The 26,081-nt window shown below is 41.5% G+C and overlaps 1 protein-coding gene across 1 annotated transcript; it reads left to right on the top strand.

Annotated features, from left to right (window-relative positions):
- The first annotated feature begins 24,027 nt into the window (after window positions 1-24,027).
- Window positions 24,028-25,714, top strand: LOC128833507 (uncharacterized). Its single transcript, XM_054021443.1, has 2 exons — window positions 24,028-24,477; window positions 25,535-25,714. The coding sequence occupies exons 1-2, from the start codon at window positions 24,078-24,080 to the stop codon at window positions 25,609-25,611; spliced, it is 477 nt and encodes a 158-aa protein (XP_053877418.1). The 5' UTR covers window positions 24,028-24,077; the 3' UTR covers window positions 25,612-25,714.
- The last annotated feature ends 367 nt before the right edge of the window (window positions 25,715-26,081 follow it).

Genomic DNA, 26,081 nt, shown 5'->3' with positions numbered 1-26,081 from the left:
TGGAGATCGATCCAAGCTACGCAACTTCAGCTATGCGAATAGCATAGCTGAAGTCTAAGTATCTTGGATCGAATTACCTGGGGTCCACATGGCGCAGGATCGACGGCCACGGCTCCCCCGTCGACTGCGCTACCGCCGCTCGCTCTGGTGGAGTTCCGGAGTCGACGGTGAGCGCGTTCGGGGATCGATATATCGCGTCTTAACGAGAAGCGATATATCGATCCCAGATAAATCGATTGCTACCCGCCGATACAGCGGGTAGTGAAGATGTACCCTGAGACTTCTGGGAGCTAGATGGCTCTGAGGATCATGAATACAGGACAGATTTGCTGGTCAGAATTTCAGAAGTTCTGTGGCCAGTTCCATTACGTCTAAAATAAGGCCTTTTTAACCAGAATGGGACAACTAGGCTTGGTTGCTGCAAGACAGAAAGTTGTAAAAGCATAAAAGAGATTTTATGTATGGTAGGGATGAAGTGTTTGGGGTGCTGTTTCCAGATCCTTTTGAAAAGTATAAAATATCGGAGGTTTGGGAATTATTTTTCAGTACAAAAGATTTGTCTTTGACTGTCTGAAGATATTTTTCAGGAAGAAGATTTTCAATAGGTTGAAAATGACTGTGCTCAGTTATCTGTACATGTTGCCTGCTTTGCCAATCTGCCATGCAACTAAGTTTGCCATTGATGTAAAGCGATAGTAGGATAGAAGGATAGTACAGATCTTCCCCATCCAGTTTAGAAAAGCTTCATCTGATCCTTCTCTAAATAGCCACTATGATGTCTGTCATTATGGAGCAGTACTTGCTACTCCATCATTAAGCCTAAAGCTAAATTTCCCATTCCATGCCTAATTTCTATTCCTTTCAGGTTGCCTGAAATTATATTACAGGACCAGCATGGCATACAGCTGGGCCAAGACCTTGGAGAGAGCAAAAGCCACCCTTGTGAGTTTCGCTGTGCCCTTCTCAGCTGTGCAAATGATTTAGGCCCATTAATTTCTTGGTATCTTGGGAGAGAAGGTGAATAAGACACTCCTGAACTGGAATTAACTTTTAAACATTGACTGCGAAATAAATAAATAAATGAATATTTCCTAAAATAAAGCTTTGTGATGGTTTGGAAACTTTTAACTTTTTTCTCCCCACTTTTTACTTTCGCATGTGACTGCATTTCCAGATTCCAGCTGGAGCTAGAAACAGCAGGTCCAAGATATTATCCATTCCTTACAGATACCAACATTGATATAGCTCTGTGTCTTTCGCACCTCAAGGTTAGATTATTGGAATACGCTCTATGCTCTTCTTCCGAAATTGCAGCTAGTTGAGAATATGTCAGTCTGATTATTAAGTGGGTTTCAAGCAGAGAGCATTTAACAGCTGTTCTTTGTGAAATGCACTGGATGCCGATTTTTTTCCAGGTGGAGTTTAAGTTGTGATTTTTGACCTTTAAAGTCTTAAATGGTTTGAGATCTGTACATTTGAGAGACCACATCTCTCCATTCAAGCTGAGTGCTGTAAAGGGAAAGGGGAAGGCAGAATTCTGTCCTTGGTGAGGGATCCTTGTCTCTGGAAATTACTTTATTCTTTAGTTCAGTACAGCTCAGATTCTATGACCTTTGGGACATGTTGCAAGACACATGTGTTCTCTTAGACTTCCTGGGGCAGTGGAGAATTGGTTGTGGAAGACTGATGAGGAACATAACTGAGCAGATGGAGAAGGCTTTGCTTTTTTCTAATATGATGTGTGCAACATAGGTAGTTTGGGGATTTAAGTAATCAACATCCCTCAGAATGAAAGAAATTTGAGAGCTGTGCATTAGGCTGAACAGCTTTTGTCATATAATAAAATAAGAAATTAAAGAAACTGAGTGAAGTGAATGTATATGTCATACTATCTACAAGTTTTGCTGTATTTAAAATAGTGTCTATCTGTTGGGAGCAGATTTTAAGGCCTTGCAGGTCTGCTTTTCATTGGAATTAGTGTAATTTGTTTTATTTACACAATATGCATCAGTCCTTGGGCAGAGAGAGCCAAAAACAGCATGCAGGCATATCCTGTTTTCAGAAATCATAGAATCATAGTACCATAGGGTTAGAAGGGATGGCAAGAGTCATCTAGTCTGCCAAGATGCAGGATTTGTTGTGTCTAAACTATCCAAGACAGATGGCTATGCAGCCTCCTTGTGAAAACCTCCAGTGAAGAAGCTTCCACAACTTCGCTAGGCAGTCTATTCCATTGTCCTACTGTTCTTACAGTTAGGCAGTTTTTACTGAGATTTAATCTAAATCTGCTATGCTGTAGTTTGTACCCATTGCCTCTTGTTCTGCCCTCTGTGGCAAGACAGAACAACTTTTCTCCATCTTTTTTATTGGCAGCCTTTGGAGTATCTGAAGACCACTATCATATCCCTCCTTAATCTCCTCTTTTCCAGACTAAACATAGCCAATTCTTCCTGCCTTTGCTCAGATGGCTTGCATTCCATCTCTTTGATCATCTTTGTCACTTACCTCTGGAACCTTTCCATCCTTTCTATACACTGGTGACAAAAACTGGACACAGAACTCCAACTGAGGCCTAGCCAGCACTGAGTAGAGCTGAACATCCAGAACAAGCTATATTTCTCAATGTGGCTACTCCAATCATGGGAATTGTCCCAGCAAGTCTCTGTAATGCCAATTAAGTCATAAATCTCAACCTCAGTATCAATGCCTGTTTCTAAAGAAGCAACTCTGCCCCAATAACTGACTACTTAGAGATGTCAAGGCAGAGAACAAACTCTTTTTCTGTTTTGCAACAGCTTCTCTAAAAGAACTGATATCACAAAAACTAAACAATAATTACAGGAAAAGGATTTGTAAGATGGTGTAACAGCACTAAATAGTGACTTCTTCCATTACAACTGGAATCCGCTAATATATAAAAATAAAATTGACAGTTTAATAATTAATGCTTACTTTATCATTTAATTGAGACTATAATGCTACCTATTTAATCAGATACCAAACCTTGTGACAATGAAAATTCAATTGCATATTGAAAATCAGCAATGAAGCTTTTCTTTTCAGAAATTTTAGTTTTATAAATATATATATTGAATACCGTAAAAGAAAATTAGGGAACAGATTTCATTTGTGTTTGCATTTATGGCCTCTCTCTCTCTCTCTCTCTCTCGCTCTCTCTCAATGAAAACAAAACAAACAAATAACAACCATGTAAATCTACTTGTTTGTTAGTACGTTTCTTAAAAATAAACGACAGTGCATCTATAGCAAATGAGTAAAATATGTTGGCTATTTGAATATGTTTCTGTCTGCTTTGCTGCTAATGCTAAAGTTTCCATTAATCATCAGGATAGATTATGGGAAATAAGCCACAAGCAGAATAGTTTATATTGGTCACACACATCAATCACAGTTTGAGCAAACTGGTCTTGCAACCAAGCTTTACAGATATTTTATCAATAGATATTTGACTGTATGTAATATATATATTCTTTATAAAGTATTTCTGAATATATTTCCTTTCATTTCCCTTATCACTGAAAGAAACCTAGCATAATCTTTCATGATGAAATTATGCTAGGTTTCTTTCAGTGATAAGGGAAATGAAAGGAAATATATTCAGAAATACTTTGTAAATTGAGATTTACATCACAAATTTGTCTAATTATAATGGAAATAACTTATTATACCTTGTCTCTTGACATATGACTTATGACTCTAATGTCTACCCTTGCATGAAGTTTTAAATTAGTGTGTGTTCACTGATGCAGAATGCCACATAAGATAAAAATTTTGCTGCTTGGGCTTCTATTACTGTACTAATAGTTCAAGAAACTCCAAAGTGAGCAAATTGGTACATTTTTAGATGGATGATCTGAGATACCAGGTCTGAGCACTATAAATTCCAGATTCCTTTTACTATTTGCCTATGGAATATCATATTTTAAAATTAGATTCTTTCATAGAGATTTTCTTCCTTTTCATATTTCCCCATTTCCTTCTCACTCTTTGCTTGGTATATATACAACTTCAAAATAATTTATATTGTTTTACTAGTATTACTTTTTCATGTTATTTATATTTTTGACCTAGCACTTTAACATATTAGAGCAGTAGCAACCATAGCTGCTACTCATTCATAGTTTGCAAAATTGTTTCCATTCGATACCCTGTTTCCAGTTTCTTATCACTTTCTGAAACTTTCACCTATTGGGCTGAAAAAATACTTTTTTGCCATTATTAAAGTGCAGTATAACAGCCCTGCAACACGAATAGCTGGGAATAGAAAATTGGAATTTTGTATGGAAATAGTTTTCACTGAGAAGTTCCTTGGCACATTCTGATGTAATGACTTTAGAATTCACTGACATACCCACTGGATATCTCACTTCTCAAATACACAGTACATATTGAACTGTGACCAGCTAAGTAATGTTGCGGTGGGCAATTATGCGTGGTTAATTTAGCCATATACTAAGAAGGGAACCAAAGGTGCAAATGGCTTACTTCTGGCACCTCTTCTAAGGGTTGAGAGTGAAGTTGTGGATCTAAGGCCTTGGCTACACTTGCAGATGTGCAGTGCTGTGAGTTAAACCTGACTTGGTGCAGCTGAGTTGGGAAAGCGCTGCAGTCTGTCCACACTGACAGCTGCCCAGCGCACTGTCGTGGCCACATGTGTGGCAATTGCAGCGCTATTGGGAGCGGTGCATTATGGCCAGCTATCCCACAGAGAACCTCTTCCCATTCTGGTGCTGTGGGTTGTGGGAAGAGGACATGGGTGCGGGGCATTCTGGGTCCTGTCCCAATGCCCTGTGATGCATTGCTTCGCATCCCAGAAATCCCTTTGTTTCTGTCCACCTTTGGCGCCATCTTTCAACTGTTTCTGTGCAGCGCAATCTGTCTGCGGGAAATGGAGCCCGAACTGTTGAGGCATATGCTGACTTATCTCACCAGCACGTCACCTTTGGCTGTCTAACTATTCCTTAAGATCCAAAGTGACAGTGAGAGTGAGGAGTCCGACGATGCTATCGAGCCGCGTAACGCGTATGACACGAAATTGCTTGTGGCATTCACGGACATGCTCAGCACCGTGGAACACCACTTTTAGGCTTGGGAAACAAGCACCGAGTGGTGGGATCACATCGTCATGGAAGTCTGGGCTGATGAGCAGTGGCTGCAGAACTTTCGGATGAGAAAAGCCACTTTCATGGGACTGTGTGAGGAGCTCGACCCCACCCTGCGGCGCAAGGACACAAGATTGAGAGCTGTCCTGCCAGTGGAGAAGCAGGTGGCTATTGCAATCTGGAAGCTGGCAACTCCAGACAGCTACCGGTCAGTCGCAAACCAGTTTGGAGTGGGAAAGTCGACCATTGGAATCGTGTTGATGCAAGTTTGCAAGGCCATTAATCGCATCCTACTCAGAAGAACTGTGACTCTGGGTAACGTGCAGGAAATAGTGGATGGCTTTGCACAAATGGGGTTCCCTAACTGTGGAGGGGCGATAGATGGGACGCACATTCCTATTCTGGCACCACCCCACCTAGGATCCGAGTACGTTAATCGAAAGGGGTATTTTTCTATGGTTCTCCAGGTGCTTGTGGATCACGGTGGGTGTTTCACTGACATTAACACAGGCTGACCCGGAAAGGTGCATGACGTATGCATCTTTCGGAACACTTGGCTGTTCAGGAAGATGCAGGCCGGGACTTTTTTCCCAGAGCGGAAGATCGTGGTAGGGGAAGTTGAAATGCCCATTGTGAATCTTGGAGATCCCGCTTACCCGTTAATGCCATGGCTCATGAAACCCTACACAGGGAGCCTTGACAGCAGCAAGGAACGGTTCAACTACAGCACTGAGCCGGTGCTGAATGACTGTGGAGTGTGCCTTTGGCCGTTTAAAGGCCTGCTGGCGATCTCTGTATGGGAAGCTGGACTTGTCCAAAAACAGCATCCCCACGGTTATATCCGCGTGCTGTGCCCTCCATAATATTTGTGAAGGGAAGGGTGAAAGCTTCACTCAGGCATGGACCTCTGAGGTTCAACACCTGGAGCTGAATTTGCACAGCCAGAGAGCAGAGCTATTACAGGGGCCCAGCGCGGGGCTGCAAGGATTAGGGATGCCTTGAGGGAGCAATTTGAGGCTGAAAACCAGCAGTGATATCTGGTGCCCTGCATGGGAGTGAAGTGCAGTAGTTCCAATCTTTAGGAATCAGTGTTTGCTAAGCAGATAAGCAGACTTGCAGTGCCTGTTTATTTCCTGGGCTAAGGAGTCTTTTACTTTATGCAATAATAAAGAATGTTTTCAAAGCCAAAAAATCCATTTATTGAAAAGAAAAAAAATATTTATTGAAAAGAAACAAGGGGGTGGAGTGGGGAACAGTACAATCACAGATTCACATATGTCCTGTCTGGTGTGCTGTGCAGTGAGTGCTGCACTTCAGGATAGCTATACTGCATGGTGATGGGGGTTGAGTGCAGAGGGTAAGAGTCGTGGTTTTCAGGGCTGGGTGGTGAAGATACTGGTGTTGGAGGCAGTGGGTGGCGTGAAGAACACGGAAGTTGGGGAAAGTGGGTTGGAGGTGACAGTGGGGCACAACAGAGAGTTTTGGGACAAGGGCTGTGGGGGGGTGGCGTTTGCATTTGTGGTACTGCTCCTCTTTCTGCATGGCTATGAGCTCCTGGATAGCGTCTGCTTGGCGCTCCAGGATGCTTATGAGCCAATCTGTGCTTTGCTGCCGGTGCTCCGTGCTTTGCTGCCAGTGCGCTGTGTTTTCCTGGCGGATCCTGCTTTCTCTCTCCCTCCAGTTCTGTGCTTTCTCATTCTCTTTAATAGATTGCCGCATCACTTCTTGCAGCATGTCTTCTTTGCTTTTTCACGGTCTCTTCCTGAGTCTTTGCAGTCTCTGAACAGGCGATAAGAGGGACGGCTGAGGTCTCAAAATTGATGCTGCTGTATAGGCAAAATGCAACATTTAACTGAGGCAGCATTGTTTATACCAGACAGAGTAATGATTTCCCCCCGCACTTAAGGAGTAGAAAACACACAGGGTCTACACAATTGCATAATTTTCCCGTCCGAAACAGAGCACACATATCCCACGGGAGCCTCAAAATAGTGAGTAAGGGGGACTGATTGTTTCAGGGCTGCACTGTCCTCTGGGTTTCTGTGCCTTGGGGAGAGCCAACAGCTTCAGGGGGCAGCTAAACTGAACACTGTCCCAACATTTTCCACAGGAGTTCATCCTGGACGATATCTCGCTGCTGAGGGTGACCTGGGAAGCAAGGGAAGGTCTTCTACTGCAATGCAGCTTCCGCCCTGGCCCATATGCAGCTTGCCTGTGTGCAGCAATGGTTCCCCCGCCCCTCACGGCACCGTGGCGCGGACACGTTAGACTGGCTAGGACAAGGATCACAGTGGCTCTCCCAATAAACCTGCGCAAGCACATTGCACATGTTCTGGATGACACATTCGAGGAGATTACCGAGGCCGATTACCGTGATGTGATAAACCACATCAATGCACTATTCCGCATCTAGGCATGCATGCCTAACCCTCCTCTCCCAAAGAGCCTGCACCGAAAAAATTCCTTCCCAGAAAAAAACCTGCTTACCAGGAACCTGTTCTTCTGTTTGTCCTCCACCAAGTACCGGCCGCTGCAACTGGCTACCTTCCTCCTGGCTTAAGAAGAGCTCCTGGCTGCATGGCTTCAGGGATTCCGGGGTATCTCCATCCGGCCCACCACCATCACCATCACTCCCATTTTCCTCCTCCTCCTCCTCCTCCTCCTCTTCCCCCCCCCCCCCCCCCCGCACCAGCTCTGAAGTGTCCATGGTGGTGCTCGGAGTGGAGGTGGGGTTAACCCCACGTATCGCATCCAGCTCTTTGTAGAATTTAGGGACCAGTTATTATATGGTATGCAAAAGGAGGAACTTCAAAAATGGCTATTGACTGAAGCTGATTTGACCCTACAACATGCACTAGAAATTAATACATCAGTGAAGAGAACTACTAAAGATGCCAGGGATTGCAGCAGCATCGTGTCATCTGTTCAGCAAATAAGCAGGGTGTTAAGCAAAAGTACAACATGGACTACACTCAGACTGTCCACTTTCATTGTGAGAAACAGTGTTACAATGCAAGTCATTGCTGGATCAAGGATAAATCTTGTAGAAATGGCAACAGGGGCACACGCAGAAAATATGCCAGTCAATGCAGAAAGCACAACCCCCTTCTCACAAGGGCAATACCAGAAGATATTCAGCTTGCAGATGATAATATGGAGTCCATTGAGAATGTAATAGCATTTATGTAACTGTTTAATTTAAAATATAGACATTATGCAACATAATCTTCTTGAATTTCTTTGCAAAAGGAGTGAACAAGACTTAAAATGAAGCTTGGTACAAGGCCAGCTGAAATTTCAGTAATTTCACCACAGATTTATCAGAGACTAATGATATAATTAATGGAAACCTCACATGATTACATCAGACTAGTCCCCATTTTATCAGATGGAAGTAGCATTAAACATATCATGAATATAATATGCAAAGCAGCTTTAACAATGAGTTCTCCAGGATGTTCTATACTACTGATGCCTATTGAAAATGCCAACACTACAATCGAGCTGCAGTCACTTCTGACAGCACCACTGAATTTCATGTGTCTGTGATTCTTACACTACACAGCAGGAAGATGTTGCTCATACCAGACAATATAGATACTGTTCCTGTTCTGTTGTGATGCCTGAGACATTATCCAGATAGAAGTTGTAATCCACCTTTCAGACTTATTTTTCATCATGTTGTGTATTTAATGATAGTAGTACATTTGTAACTTTTAAAAGTCTTTTTACATTAAAGGGGGAGTACTATGTACTATACAGAAATTAGGCAGTATCCCTTCAAATACTTGGAGCCCTCTAACGGCATTCACTGTTCTGTATTTTAGAACCCATCCAGAGCTGCACTATGCATATATAACAAGGTCTTGTATGTTGACATATTGGCGAGTATGTCTGTATCAAATTGTGAACTCCATTTTGTGATTGCAATCTTCACTTTACATTGTAACCTTCCCATTGGAGTGAGACATCCAGGATATGTCTACACTGTAATAAAACACCCATGGCTGGTCCATGACAGCTGACTTGGACTCAAGGGGCTCGGGCTGCAAGGCTATAAAATTGCAGTGTAGACATACCCCCAAGGATCCCAGAGTCTATGCTCCACCCCAAGACTGAATGTCTCCACTGCAGTTTATAGCCCTGGAGCCCAAGCCACATGAGCCTAAGTCAGCTGACACAGGCTAGCCGTGGGTGTTTTAGTGCAGTGTAGACATACCCCCAAGATAGTTTAAAAACCAGTCTAATTCTGACAAGGTCAGCCTATTCTGGACACCATTAGCCATCTGCTAAGATGTCCCACCTCACAACCTAATATGAATTCACAATGGGAGAGTCATCAAGGGGCCATCAACTCTGATTTTTTCTCTCATACTGTCCATCCACAAGAGCAATGAACTCTCTATTCAACAGACTGGGTGAGGAAAGTGGATGTTGCTTCTCTGTCTGAAGCACATGGGCAAGAAGGGGAGAGAAATGATTTTTAACAGGGCCTGCTTTCCTGAGCAAGAAGTCAACCCCAATACATGGAAGCAGATCAGGCCAAGAAAGCAGGACAGGCTGCCTGGCCTACTGACTGACCAAGACCAGGACTCACAGGTCTGCTGAGATCAGAGCATGGGGATTGCGCTCAGGACTGTTATTTTTCAAAGATCTGAATTTCTAGTGCTGTTTAAAAGTAGTGTCTCTAGCAGAGTCCATGATAGTTATATGAAAATTACACTGTAAGTGGTATTTACACAATATACTAAAGATTAACTATAACACCAGGCCAGATCCTGAGCTGGTGTAAATCAGTGTAGCTCAACTGAAAACTGATTTCCACCAGATGAGGATTTGGTTCATATACTAATAGGGAAAATTTGCTGTCACATATAAGCCACCTAATTTCACAGTTAAATTACCTTTGTAACTACCACTATCTGCCTCATTCCCTGAAAAGCACCTAGTGATGTCTGCTTTGCTGATTGAAAAGAAATCATGTAATATTAAACAGGAACAGACATTTAAAAAAAAATACATGCCTTAGAGATAAGAGAAATTATTATATTAAGAGAGCAGAGGCCTAATTTTCAGACTTCAGTAAGAGCCCTTCAGTGTTCAAGACCTTGGAAAATTAGGCAATACCTCAATGAAGATGCAATGGACCATCACGGCATTAGGGTAAATGTACAAGAATGAAAAAACATATTACAAATGTATCAGAAGTTGTAAAAAAGTCCCTAATTATATTTTATTTGAGAAATAATAGGTGATCATATAATTAGCACTGTATCAAACTCCTGGTGAGTGGAGTTGTATCTGCACATTTAACTTTTCACTACTTGATTTATGTGCATTTAACTGTACAATCTTAATGTTTAACAGTTTTATTTTTTTTTACAGAAAATAAAAAAGCTTTTAATAAAATCTAGAAATATGATATCTGAACAGTCTCTGTCTTTCCTTCTTTGCCCTAATCTTATTTACATTTTTGTGGAAGCAACCTCTTGTGATGATGGAAATCGCTAATGCTGAATTGCATAATGATTTAATTTTTTCAGTAAGCTAAGTACCTATATAACGTCATTTAGTGGATTTAAATTAGTCAGAACATTTTTAAACATGCTTTAGCCCATGGCTTACTGGAATTAACAAGCATAAGTTTGAAGGTATGATTATGCATTGCTTTGCATCTCAGGTTGACTGTGCGTTGTGTGAAAAAATACTTCCTTTTGTTTGTTTTCAACCTGCTGCCTATTAATTTCATTTGGTGGCCCCTAGTTCTTGTGTTGAGAAGGAGTAAATAACACTTCCTTATTTACTTTCTCCACACCAGTCATGATTTTATAGACTTCTATCATATCCCCCTTTAGTCATCTCTTTTCCAAGCTGAAAAGTCCGTCTTATTAATCTCTCCTCATCTGGAAACTGTTCCATGCCCTGATAATTTTTGTTGTCCTTTTCTGTACCTTTTCCAGTTCCAGTATATCTTTTTTGAGATCGGGGAACCACATCTGCATGCAGTATTCAAGATGTGGGCATACCATGGATTTATATAGAGGCAATATGATATTTGCTGTCTTATTATCTATCCCTTTCTTAATGATTCCCAACATTCTGTTCACTTTTTTGACTGCTGCTGCACATTGAGTGGATGTTTTCATAGACTTATCCACAATGACTCCAAGATCTCTTTCTTAAGTGGTAACAGCTAATTTAGACCCCATCATTTTAAATGTATAGTTGGAATTATGTTTTCCAATGTGCACTACTTTGCACTCATTCAACATTGATTTCATCTGTCACTTTGTTGCCCAATCACCCAGTTTTGAGAGATGCCTTTGTAACTCTTTGCACCCTGCTTTGGACTTAACTATGCTGAATAGTTTTATATTATCTACAAATTTTGCCACATTACTGCTTACTCCTTTTTCCCAGATCATTTATGAATACATTAAATAGGACCAGGCCCAGTACAGACCCCAGGGGACACCACTATTTACCGCTCTCCATTCTGAAAACTGACCACTTATTCCTACCCTTTGTTTCCTATCTTTTAACCAGTTACCAATGCATGAGAGGACCTTCCCTCTTATCCCATGACTGCTTACTTTGCTTAAGAGCCTTTGGTGAGGGACCTTGTCAAAGGCTTTCTGAACATTTAAATACACTATATCAGCTGGATCCCCCTTGTCTACATGCTTGTTGATGGCCTCAAAGAATTCTAGTAGATTGGTGAGGCATGATTTCCCTTTACGAAAACCATGTTGACTCTTCCCCAACAAATTTTGTTAATTTATGTGTCTGACAATTTTGTTCTTTACTATAGTTTCAACCAGTTTGCCCTGTACTGAAGTCAGGCTTACCAGCCTGTAATTGCTGGGGTCACCTCTGGAGCCCTTTTTAAAACTTGCTGTCATATTAGCTATCCTCCAGTCATTTGCTACAGAAGCTGATTTAAATGATAGGTTACAGACTACAGTTAGTAGTCCTGCAATTTCACATTTGATTTCCTTCAGAACTCTTGGGTGAATGTCATCTGGTCCTGGTGACTTACTGCCGTTTAGTTTATCAATTTATTCCAAAACCTCCTCTAATGATACCTCAATCTGGGACAGTTCCTCAATAAAATAAGAAATTGAATTAGGCACAGATAATTAACACTAACAAGAAATTCATCATTAGCACACAACAGTGTATCACATGCATTACCTTGATGTATAGTTTAATCTCATGTCACCACACACAAAATCCAAAGATATTATTAGTTTAACTGCTATTAGTTTATAATAATTAGTCTTACAATATGGAAACATTATGATCTATTTGTTAGCTAATAATCCAAATATAATTAAAATATTATAGTACTATATTTTCCAGACAGCTGCTTTATTATGACAGTTGTACTCTCTGGATTACTCATTCAATTAAAAATAGAAAAAAAATTGTGATACTATTCACTTTATCAAAATACATTATTAGAATAGAATGAAATTCTGCACCCTGCTTTCATGTTGCCCCTTTGTGTACAAAGCTGCAACTCACTTATGGAGTGGTTTCCATTTAGATAATAAATTGGTGAAATGCATGTAGGGTAATCCATGATGTAATTAATTTATTTACAGAAATATACACCACGTCCTGATTCCCTGAACAGCAGTAGAAACCATATAGAAATCAGGAATTTTGCAGAAAATTAAGCCAGACAGTCCAACCCTGTGCTCAAGAAATGACTATCCCCCTGCCTCTGCCTCACATTTATATAAATGCCCCTGCTCTCTCATTCCAACTGCTTAAACACACAGCCTTGTTACAGCCCCTGCCTTAGCACTTCAGGAGACCCAGTTAGCTCTACATTCTCCCCCAGCCATATGGCTTACAATATCTCCTGGATGTTACTTCCTTTGCATCCATCTGCATTCTCAGTTGTTCCCGGGGAAGTGAATCTGTGATTGTCTTCTATTCCAGACCACTGATAGCAGGCCAGTAGCCCCTTTCAGCATAACAGCATCATTCTTTCACGTGTCACAATTAACTGGAAAAGCACCTGGAGGCTGACAGTTTTTGAATGATGTAGTGGCATATTTCAGCCTAAAACACCAAGATACAGTGCATTGAATTATGATATATTTTGTTCTATGTTTATTAATTAGAAAGTCATAAGGATTACAAATATACTCTTAAAAGAAAGGTTGGATTTTGAAGCACAGTTCTGCAACAAGGGATGTGTGGGGAAGCACAGAATGCATAGAACTCTGCCCATAATGTTTTGAAGCACACAGAAAAGGATTAGAGCAATTCAGAATAATAGGTATGCCATGACATGTAGAAAGTAGAGGACAATTCAGTATTTTCCCCAACAGCCAGAGTGGATCTGCTTGAGGGGTAGCTCAGGCCTGCTATAGGGATAGCTCAGTAGTTTGAGCATTGGCCTGCTTAAACCCAGTGTTGTGAGTTCAATCCTTGAAGGGGCCATTTAGGGATCTGGGGCAAAATCAGTACTTGGTCTTGCTAGCAAAGGCAGGGGGCTGGACTTGATGACCTTCCAGTTCTAGGAGATAGGATATCTCCATTCTTTCTTTCCTCGGGGTGGATTGATTTAAATCACCAATTTTAATAATGATTCAAATCAACAAGCAGGAAAACTTGATTTAAATCACTGATTTCTAATCATGTTTTGCATTTGTGCTTTTTAGCTATTTTCTTAAAGAAAGATGGATCTTCATTAATTGATAACCCTTAAAACATGTTGATTTGAAACTAAATATAGCCTTTATTGTGATTTTTGTGCTGCTTTTTGCTAACTAAGAAGATACAGTACATTGATTAACATTTATTTGAGCAATTATATAGCTTAACTTGTGTAGTGCCCCCTATCCACTCGGTTACCTCCTTTAGTGCCAACCTCCTTATGAGTTTTGATGGACAGGCCTTGGTTCTTCTGGACCCCACCACCCACTCAGCAGGGTGTGACTTCTTTTTCTTCCTATATGAATGTATTTGGTGGTGCCTCCACCTCCATTGCTCTTTCTTGACAGGATCACCAGGGCAGGTTGGGAGGGAAATTCTAATCACAGAATTTATTTGACCAATAGTTGGAGACTCCCAAGAAATAACACAAACACAGTAATTATATTAAACAGGAGATAAATATAACATAACAGGGTAAAAAATTATTCTCAGGGTCACCGGTTCCCATGCGGATAATACCCAAGAATTTTGCCAGTCATGTGACCTGGTATAGCAAACTATTTTGGGACCCTTGATGACCTGTGACAATGATATCTTCTGTGCAGCAGTTAGCAGTGCAGCTGACTGGGTTCAGTATAGTCCAAAGGACTCACAAGTGGGATAAGGTGATAACTCCTTCCTTGGGTTTAATAGGCAGCAGATAATAAAATCCCCAAACCCTTACCCTCTGGCTTGAGGACATAGTTCAGGGAGTAAGGGGTCTCCCAAACAATTTCCCTGACTAGCTAACTAAAACACGGTGCAGTCAAAAACTCTGTGAATGATCCTCTGGTTCAGAGATGACTGGACACCCCAGACACTGTAGAGGGGCTGATGATCACTGCTGGCAGGTGTCCTTTTCATGCAGGAGTCAGGTTGCTTCTGGTCCCAGGATTTCTCCTCACCACCAAGGGGTGCAGAGCTAAAGGTGCACATTACAAAACTATCCTAAAATCCAAACTTTAGTCTCCTACCCCAGCACTCAGACACACTCACAGTAGGCAGCAGCCCTAGACTAGCAGTCAGAGCACAGCTGCCTACCTAGGGAGCCTGGCTGGGGGAACTTTGAGTGGGAGGCTCAAGCTGAGGGATCTTGCTTTCAGGTCCCCAGAGGCCAGTGCTCAGGGTGAACCCTGCATGCAGCCTGAGACTCATCAGCTCCCCACACAGCCAGTCCTTCCCTTTCCTTGGCTGGCTCTAGACTGCTCCAAAATGTCTTCTCTCCTCTCTTGAGCTCCCTGAGAAGGGCACCTCACTCCCTATAGATTGCTGAGTGGACTCTAAATCTGCCTCAGTTCCCACTCCGTACCAGGAATAGTATGCTTCTTCCTGAGCTACCAACACACATAGCCCCAAGAATCTAGGTAAGCTCCTTGGTGGTTACACTTGCATTCACTCAGATTCTTAATCTTTACATCTTTTATTACATTAGAAAATGGTGAAAGATGCATTTCTTATTTACTTGATGCTGATTAATTTTTTACTTGTGATGTGTGTCAAGCTCTATTTGGATGGAAATTCAGATTCAATTAAAATGCACAAAACCAGGATTTTACTGGTATTTTATTTTATGAATTAAGTGAAAGTATTTTCAGGGTTCTGGATACTTAAGAAGAAAAGTTTATCAAAACATCTTTTTTACATTTAAAACTCATTTATTGAATAAAGGAAGTTTTATCTGTAGTTAGCAAAATTAACAGATTGGTTCTGTATATCATGTCCTTAAAGATTTTTGAACTAGTAGATCTCATCCTCTCACACCAAGTTCTTATTCATAGACTGGAAAGGACAACAAGCTTTCCTGCTTTTATAAAAATTCTTACTTGTTTTTTTTAACTTCAAGTGAACTAGTCATTGAATTGAACTAGTTGAATAAACAGAAACAACGAAAATATTCTCTTTGCCCCTGCAGAAGGGGGTGTTCTGTCAAAAGCTGGTTTAGCACTTCAATAAATTGTGCTTCCAAGGGTTTAGCCAATGACTTCCACCAGTTCATTGGTTTGATTTTTTTTTAAACTTGGCAGCGAATATGTATATGATTTTTTGAATTAAATTTAAATTTAAATTAGACATTAACCTATGTTGTCAATTTCAAGAGTATTTTTAAATATTTTTTAAAATACATCTGTATTTAATTTTAAGTTAAAAATCCTATTTTTTAAATCTATTTCTTTTTTAGTGACTGTTTTTTATCCATGCAACTCTTCCTCCTGCACACAAAGTTCTCTGGTGTTATGGCATAAAATACACAATGCATTTTGGGAGTAACATTTGTAGTAATAATAGTGTGTCCTGGGGAATGTCCTTTAACCATTCTGTACCTCACCTTCCTATCTATAAAAGGGAAATAAGACTACTTACCTGCCCTGTTGTTTTTGTTAATTTGGAGGAGCAGCAGAAACTGTTCTGAAATGTAAAAATATAAAAACCGTATATATTTTGTAAGACATAATAATTTAAATATAGTTTAAGTTGTTATTTAATATTTATGTAAGAGGATTGTTGTCCCATTGCTGACATTCAGTGGGGGTGTTTTGGTTGGCTAGCTCCCACTACTAAAAGGGGAAGGGTCGATGGGAAATCAGGAACCTGAGACTGACAGTCCCCAGGAACAATGGGGAGAAGTCAATGCTCCAGGTCAGTCTGATTAACAGGGTGGGCAGGCTAACCCAAGGAGTCAGGAGGCCAGGATGGAATTGCCTCGGTCAGACAGAGTGGGGCTGAGCTAAGGAAAGAGCAGGGGCCCAAGCTAAGCTAGGGAGCAGAGCTGCAGCCACAGAGCCAGACACACAGCCCAGGGAGAGCAGATCCTGTGCTGGGAGCAGAGCTGCAGCCACAGAGCTAGAGGGGCCAGAGAAGCAGCCCACGGGCTGGAGGCAGAGCAGCAGCATCAGTGCTGAGGCAGAGTGGAGCTGGGGCTGGAGCTGGAGCCATGTGTGGTGAGCAACTGGGGCCAGCCAAAGGGGGCAAAAAGCCTAGCGCAGAAAGACACCGTCAGCCAAAGATCCTTGCAGGCCAGACTGGGAGGGGGATATTAACCCGACAGCGGGCTGGCACTGGGAAGAAGGGTCCCACCACCCAAAGCCTGGACGTGTGTGGCCACCACTAGAGCAAGTGTCCAACTCACAGTATCCCTGCAGCACAGCCAGGGCCAGAGAAGGAGGCCTGGGACCTACAAGGAATGGACTGTGAACTGCCCTGATGTTCCAGATATACTGTTTGTAATGTTCCCCGCCACAGAGCAGGGTGATGTGTTTTCCTTTAACCTTTCCAATTTTTCCTTATTATTTTTTTAATTAATTGTTGATTAAATAACTTGCATTTGCTTTAAATTTGTTTGTAATGATTTGTAATACAAATATTGTATGTAATGATCAGTGGGTCAGGGAAGTGCCCAGTGCAGAAAGTGGGGACACCCTATCCCCTGTCCTAGGTGACCACAGCAGGGTTGGGGGTTGAGCCCCCCAGGAATCCTGAGCCCAGCCTTCTTGAGGTTATGAGGACTCTGCCAGACAGGAGAGTGGAAGGGTAGGGAGCAGGGAGGCCTCTGGGTAAAGGAAGTGGGAGCAAGGACTCAGATCCTTTTGCTAGCTCACCTCACCAGGGTAGTGCAGAAGCCAGGAAAGTTCCCCACAATAGTGGGACCATTCCCCTGCTTACATTTAGACACTAGCAACATAATTGTGACGGGTTCAGTCACAGAGACCTCCTTGGGATTGTCACCTGACGTACTGGAATTACCTCAGAGCCCGTTTTCCACTGCCAGCTTGGGACTTCCAGAACCCTGCTTTGTTGAGCCAGACATGCTAGTCGGCAACAACACAGACCCAGGTCTGGTCCACGTCCCCAAAGCTGCAGACTTTAACCAAAAACTGCTCACCAAGTCACCTATCTCCAGCACCTAGACACCCAGTTTCCAATGGGATCCAATCCCCAAATAAATCCATTTTACTCTGTATAAAGCTTATACAGGGTAAACTCATAAATTGTCCACCCTCTATAACACTGATAGAGAGATATGCACAACTGTTGCGCTCCCAGGGATTAATCACTTACTCTGGGTTTACTAATAAACAAAAGTGATTTTATTAAGTAGGATACTAAAAAGTAGGATTTAAGTGGTTTCAAGTAATAACAGACAGAACAAAGTAAGTTACCAAGCAAAATCAAAGAAAACATACAAGTCTAAGCCTAATACATTTAAGAAACTGAATAGAGGTAAATTTCACCCTCAGAGATGTTCCAATAAGCTTCTTTCACAGACTAGACTCCTTCCTAATCTGGGCCCAATCCTTTCCCCTGGTAGAGTCCTTGTTCCAGCTCAGGTGGTAACTAGGGGTTTTCTCATGACTGCCACCCCCTTTTATATCTGTGGCACAAGGCAGGAATCCTTTGTCTCTCTCTGGGTTTCCACCCTTCCTTCAAAATGGAAAAGCACCAGGTTTAAGATGGATTCCAGTATCATGTGAAATGTTCACATGTCCTGTGAGACTTCATTACTCACTGGCTGGCACCCATGTATACAGGAAGGCTTACAAGTAAACAGAGCCATTTACAACCAATTGTCCTAGTTAATGGGAGTCATCAAGATTTCAAGCCACCATTAATGGCCCACACTTTGCATAGTTACAACAGGACTTCAGAGTAATACTTTATATTTCTAGCTTCAGATACAAGAATGATACATTCATACAAATAGGAGGAATATATTCAATAGATTATAAGCTTTGTAATGATACCTTACAAGAGGCCTTGTGCATAAAGCATATTACAGTTATATTATATTGACATAAGCATATGTCCATAAAACATATGGAGTGCAATGTCACAATAATGTTTAGACAAGCTGACAAAATATCAAATGATAAAAAAAAATCATACAACTAAGGGGAAATTAAATTACACACACTTTATATACATATGTACAATATTAGAATATATAGTTTGCTCTTTCCTGCAGATAAAACATTTTAATGTGATCTTAGCACTCCGTTATAAACTGAACCTGGCAAGCTTTCCTGAAACCTTTTAATGGAGAATAAAGGTTTTATATACATTTTAAAGAAAAATGTATCTTTATTTTCCCATTTAAGTTGTAACAGTTTCTAGATCTAAAGATTATTGCTAAGGCCTAAAGGCATTCCATGGGGATAGAAGAATCTCTTTTGAGCTGCAGTTAATATACAGAAACATAATATTAATTTGTTAGGAATTACTTCTTGGATGATATTGGGAACTGCCAGGGCAGTCTTAATATTACAAAACCCTATTTAATGGTACAGTTGACATGGTTGACAAGTATTTGGGTGATTATTGCAAGAGATGGAGAATAACTAGGAAAAGTGCAGAACTGAGCATTGAGGATTAGTTGTACATTTAAGTCTATATTGTTGACTTCATGTCATGTAGAAATAGGTAATATATCTGCGTATGTAAGAAGATAGCTATAGATAGATATAATATAATGAAAAATCATGGTTGTTTATAGAAGCAAGAGAAATACTATTTGGTGAAGAGGTATTAGTGGATGGATGTGAAAACATTATAGGAGAGAATGAACTATTCACACAAGAGTGAGGCTGAATAATTATGCAGTAGGATCAGCAAATGAGTGAACATGCACTAATTTCTTCACAGGGTGAAAAGACAATTGCTTTTTAGCATCTAATATTTTAGTGATTAATGTATAAATATATTATAAATTAATCTAACATCCTCTAGAATTATCAAAGATATTGCCTTTTTTTTTTTGCTATTAGTAGAGGTTTGGGAATACTTTATTGGATTTTTGTTTCATCAGCAAAGTTTTAATTGACAATTATTTTGCACTACACATTGCAAGTGAGTTAGAAGAAGTATATATTTTTTTAAGAACAAACATGGATGGTAGCTTAAACTATATTAATTCAGACAAGAAGAAGGGGAAATTTTTTAATGGAATCAACTTACCTAGGCATGTGATGGATTCTCAGTCACATGACAACTTTAATAGTGTGCCAAAAAATCCACCTGGGGCTGTGGGTGGACTCTGTTCCGAGTCCGGAGGTTTAAAACATTTGGGCTCATTGAGGTAGGCCACAAACAGGCCTGGAGAATGTCCAGCCAGGAGACCCTCTACTGGAGGGGCAGGGTGTGAGTATGTGAGTAATTCCTTTTTGCAGAAAATCCCTTAAATATTTTTCTAGTGCAGAGAAGTCCAAAAAGTCACCCTTTTTGTATGGAATTATTTACTAGAAGGGGTAAAGTAAGTTTTATCAGAAAAAGAGCAAATATACATCTAAACCACAGAGTCTGAAATACACTTGTATATTTCCTATCTGATAGAGAAGATAGTAGGAAATCAAGAGAGTAGTGGTCATGGTATTGGCCAGGGCAATACAGAGGTCGGTTATACATGAATTAGAAGCTAATGCACCTCTTACTCCCATGCAAATATGGGCTAGGATTTGAGCCAACTTCTATATAACATGCAGTGAAGAATGATATTTTTATGTAATGTTCCTTTTAGTGATGTATTGTGGAAGCATAACTGTGGATTGAATTGTCATGATGGATATCTTCTTGATCTGCTTTAATATGGACCTAATTGTGTAATTAGTCTGTTAAACTTTTTTTTGTTTTTTTTAAGAAGTCCTTGTGATGCTGTATGATTGAAAATCACCATTTGTATTAGTATTGCTACTACTGTTATACAATTTCAATAAATCTTGAACAAAGTGCATTATGTAAGGTGTCAATGGAAAAGTTTCAGAGTAGCAGCCGTGTTAGTCTGTATCCGCAAAAAGAACAGGAGTACTTGTGGCACCTTAGAGACTAACAAATTTATTAGAGCATAAGCTTTCGTGGGCTACTGCCCACTTCTTGCATCCGAAGAAGTGGGCAGTAGCCCACGAAAGCTTATGCTCTAATAAATTTGTTAGTCTCTAAGGTGCCACAAGTACTCCTGTTTTTAATGGAAAAGTTACAATCTGTCAAGCATGATTATCCTGGTTAAATCCATGTATCATCTTTGTATCTAAAGTTATGAATATTGGCTATGAATTTGTATTTCAAACATATGTTCCTGGGTGACACCCCCCAGATAGATTTACATCAGAGCTAGACAGTTATGTGTTGATGGCTCATTATGGACTCTCCGCTCTCACAACGGGCCATTGAAGAAACTTATCCCACTCAGTAGGCCCTTGCTGAGGATGCCTCAGACAGCGTGGGGTCAGTGGCCGCCCCTGTAATTCAGCAAACCATGTAAGGAGATATGATAAGGACATGTGACCTCAGACTATATCTTTTACCAGTAACTTTCCATGTTCATGTGACCCTGGATTCCATCTTGGACAGGTAACTTTCCATATACTTGGGCTGAAGGTATATAACTGGAGACTGTGACATTACTTCTTTGTCTTAATTTCCTGTTTCATTTCTCTGGACTGGATTTCTAACAAGGAAGCTTTGAACAGGGACTGATGACCCCTAATCTGTTTGGGTAAATCTAGAGAGACTTTTGCAAGTCAGCAGTCTATTCCATCACTGCTACAAACCTGATATAGGGACTTTGCAATCATTTGTATGTATAAAGAACAGGAGTACTTGTAGCACCTTAGAGACTAACAAATTTATTAGAGCATAAGCTTTCGTGCATCCGAAGAAGTGGGCTGTAGTCCACGAAAGCTTATGCTCTAATAAATTTGTTAGTCTCTAAGGTGCCACAAGTACTCCTGTTCTTTTTGCGGATACAGACTAACACGGCTGCTACTCTGAAATTTGTATGTATATGATCTATTAAATCTTTAGTTTACTAAGGACTGGCTGACAGTATGATATTTGGGTAAGATCTGTGATACATATTGACCTGTGGGTAAGTGCCTGATCTTTTAGGATTAGTAGAACCTAATGGGTGAAATGGTGAAATGGGTTTTCAGTAACCCCTCACTATATTAGACCTATTTCTCTGGATGGAAGCCAAGGGCTTGAATGCCTACATGGGACTGTGTTTGGCTTCTGATTAACTGCTGTGGTACTGCAGAAGCTCTTTTGTTACTGGCTTGGTTAATCTAATTATAGAATAAACCACCAGTTTGGAGGGATTGTCTGCCCTGTTTCTTACAGTCTTTTCCTGAGCGTGGCATTCTCAGTGTGGTCCATTCCAGGCACAAGGTCACAGTCATGATTTTTTTTTTTTTATTATTGGAACCACCCCACCACAACAGTGAGCAATTACAACATCTCCTATTTTTTGGAATGGAAAATACTGCTAGTGCTTCAGTAGAATTTACTATTGTAAGTATTTAATGTTGACCAATGCAAGGCGCCGTGACACTTGAAGTTAAGGATGCTGGAGCTGGTCACAATGTCACAGTGTAATTTGGATTTTCAGTTGTACATCAGTGAATTTAATGTATATGACATTCAGAGTAAGTGGCTTAAAGAAAGACACTAGATGGTGTGTTTATTTAGTTTGTCAGGAGATTTGAAATGTACTCTACTTTGTATTCCTCTTGAGTCAGAGTTTGGGATAATTTATTCATTAGCTGAAGAGAGTTGTAATTTGAATGCATCAAAAATTAAAAGAAGGCAAGCAGATATAGCTAATCTCGCTATCTGCTACTTTCCAGAAATTCTGTCTCCTGTGTATTCCTCATTTATATACATGGTGATTATGTTTTATTGATTAAAACATCTTAAAAATGTATAACACTGAATATACATAATAGAAAAATTAAGAATGTGTTTTAGTAGAATAACTTGTTTTGCAGAAAATTAGGAATGGATAGCAAACTCCAGAGGCTGAGATGTTTAATGCCTATTTTACTTCAATCTTCATTGAAAAGGTTAGAGATGACCAGATACTCAAGTCGATTAATAGTAACAACAATGGGGAAGAAACACAAGCCAAAATAGGGAAAGAACAATTTGAAGAATATTTAGATTAGTTAGATGTAGAAGAAGTATATGTCTTTTTAAGAACAAACATGGATGGTAGCTTAAACTATACTAATTCAGACAAAAAAGAAGGGGACATTTTTTAATGGAATCAACTTACCTAGGCATGTGATGGATTGTCAGGGCCAGATGAAATTCTAGTTCAGATACTTAAGGAACTAGCTGAAGCAATCTTGGAACCGTTGGTGATTATTTTGGAGAACTCATGGAGGATGGGTGAGGTCCCAGAGCACTGGAGAAGGACAAACATACTATCTACTTTAAGAAGAGGAACAAAGAAGACCCAGGGAATTATAGATCAGTAATCCTAACTTCAATACCTGAAAAGATACTGAAACAAACTATTAAATAATGGATTTGTAAGCATGTAGAGGATAATAGGATTATATAAGGAATAGCCGGCATGGATTTATCAAGAACAAATCATACCAAATCAAACTTATTCCCTTCTTTGACAGGGTTACTGGCCTAATGGATGGGGGTGGGAGGAAGCAATAGACATGATATATTTTGATTTTAGTAAGGATTTTACACAGTCCCACATGACTCTTATAAGCAAACTAGGGAAATAAGGTCTAGATGAAATTATTATAAGGTGGGTGTGACTCAGAGTCCCACTGGTGATATCAGGCAAAATGTTCACTGTGCTTTATAAGTAACTTCTGTCTCAGACCTGACAAACTTACTGCATCTAATACACCACTTTCTTGGTATTTATTCATGAAGAGTAGCATGGAAGGCCTCTACTGAAAACTTGTTACTTATCAATACTAAGGCCTGGTCTACACTACGACTTTAATTCGGATTTATCAGCTTTAATTCGAATTAACCCTGCAACCGTCCACACAACGACGCTATTTATTTCGATGTAAAGGGCCCTTTAAATTGATTTCTGTACTCCACCCCGACGAGCGGAGTAGCGCCAAAATCGATTTTAACATTTCGAATTAGGGATAGTGTGGCCGCAATTCGATGGTATTGGCCTCCGGGAGCTATCCCACAGTGCATCATTGTGACCGCTCTGGACAGCAATCTAAACTCGTATGCACTGGCCAGGTAGACAGGAAAAGCCCCGCGAACATTTGAATTTCATTTCCTGTTTGCCCAGCGTGGAGAGCACAGGTGACCACAGATAGCTCATCAGCACAGGTAACCATGCAGGCTGATAATCGAAAAAGAGCACCAGCATGGACCGTGAGGGAGGTACTGGATCTGATCGCTGTATGGGGAGAGGATTCAGTGCTTGCAGGACTTCGTTCTAAAAGACGAAATGCAAAAACTTTTGAAAAAATCTCCAAGGGCATGATGGAGAGAGGCCACAATAGGGACTCTGAGCAGTGCCGCGTGAAAGTCAAGGAGCTCAGACAAGCCTATCAAAAAACAAAGGAGGCAAACGGTCGCTCCGGGTCAGAGCCGCGGACATGCCGCTTCTACGCCGAGCTGCATGCAATTCTAGGGGGGGCTGCCACCACTACCCCACCTGTGATCGTGGATTCTGGGTCGGGGATAGTCTCATCAGCGACGCCTGAGGATTCTGCCGATGGGGGAGAGGAGGAGGAGGAGGATGAGGATGAGCTTGCAGAGAGCACACAGCACTCCGTTCTCCCCAACAGCCAGGATCTTTTTCTCACCCTGATTGAAGTACCCTCCCAAGCCTCCCAAGCCAGTACCCAAGACTCTGACCCCATGGAAGGGACCTCAGGTGAGTTTACCTTTTAAAATATAAAACTTGTTTTAAAAGCAAACGGTTTTTAATGATTACTTTGCCTGACTTTGCATTCGCGGTCAGTTCAGCTACTGGAAAAGTCTGTTAACGTGTCTGGGGATGGAGCGGAAATCCTCCAGGGACATCTCCATGAAGCTCGCCTGGAGGTACTCCGAAAGCCTTGCCAGAAGGTTTCTGGGCAGTGCATCCTTATTCCCTCCTCCATGGTAGGACACTTGACCATGCCATGCTTGCAGCAAGTAATCTGGTATCATTGCCTGACAAAGCCTGGCAGCGTATGGTCCCGGTGTTTGCTGGCATTCAAGCAACATCCGTTCTTTATCTTGTTGTGTAATCCTCAGGAGAGTGATATCACTCCTTGTAACCTGGTTGAAATACGGGAACTTAATTAAGGGGACAGAGGTGGCTGTTCCTACTGGGCTGTTTGCCTGTGGCGGAAAATAAATCCTTCCCTGCAGTTAGCCAAGCGCAGATGGGAAATTGGGCCTGAGTTTTTTGCGTTTGGCTAGCAGGGATCTTCCCTGTTACCAGCCACACGGTGGGGGGAGGGGTACTGTGATCATCCCAGAGAATTCATGGCGGGAGGGGGGCGGCGGCGGGGGGGATGGTTAGTTTGGTGCCTGCAGGGATCTTCCCTGATACCAGCCACGCGGTGGGGGGGAGGGGTATAGCGATCATCCCAGAGAATTCATGGCGAGAGGGGGGGGGTTAGTTTGTTTTCTGGTGCTGCTGAATGTTAACAGAAAAACCGCAGCACTCTACAGGCTATGCTTGGTATGTGGGAAAGGAGGGCGCAGAAGCTGTAAGACAATGGCTTACCATGGCCGCATGCAAGCCGAATTCTGTTGCCCAGACCTGTGATCTCTAGCAGCAAAGCCACAGGCACTCAGCATTAAGAGGCAAAATGCGACCTTGCACAGAAATCACATGTGCTATGTAACGTGAATAGTGTTGGTCACCGTGAAAGAGTATAAGCATTGTTCTGCAAAATGTAGCTTTTTAAACAATTCTCTCTTTTTTCCCCTCCTTACAGCAGCTGCAAATTCCTCAAGCCTCCCTCCTCCATCCCGAAGGTTATCACAGATAAGGCGTCGTAAGAAGAGAACGTGAGACGAGATGTTTTCTGAAATTATGGAATCCAGCCGCAGTGACAGAGCTCATCTGAATGAGTGGAAGGAAACAGTTTCAAAGTATAGGAAAGAAGCCATTGAACGTGAGGACAGGAGGGACCAACGTGAGGACAGGAGGGACCAACGTGAGGAGAGGAGGGACCAACGTGAGGACAGGAGAGACGCTCGAGATGAGAGGTGGCGGCAGGAAGACCAGAGGAGGCAGGATGCAACGCTGGGGCTGCTGCGTGAGCAAACAGACATGCTCCGGCGTCTGGTGGAGCTTCAGGAACGGCTGCTGGAAAACAGACTGCCGCTTCAGCCCCTGTTCCACCCTCCCCCCTCCCCATGTTCCGTATCCTCCTCACCCAGACGTGTAAGAACGCGGGGGGGGGGAGGCTCCGTACACCTTCCCATTCCACCCCAGTAGACAGCCCAAGCAAAAGGCTGTCATTTTTTTAACCTTTTCTT

This window comes from Malaclemys terrapin, chromosome 3 (assembly GCF_027887155.1).
Source record: "Malaclemys terrapin pileata isolate rMalTer1 chromosome 3, rMalTer1.hap1, whole genome shotgun sequence".
NCBI lineage: Eukaryota > Metazoa > Chordata > Testudines > Emydidae > Malaclemys > Malaclemys terrapin.
Note: the sequence above shows the minus strand (reverse complement) of the source record. Positions and strands in the feature narration are given on the sequence as shown.

Coding starts and splice junctions, on each gene's coding strand:
- LOC128833507 (XM_054021443.1), top strand. CDS start 24,078: ATGATGGAGAGAGGCCACAATAGGGACTCTGAGCAGTGCCGCGTGAAA. Junction 24,478..25,534: donor CCCCATGGAAGGGACCTCAG/GTGAGTTTACCT, acceptor CCCTCCTTACAG/CAGCTGCAAATTCCTCAAGC.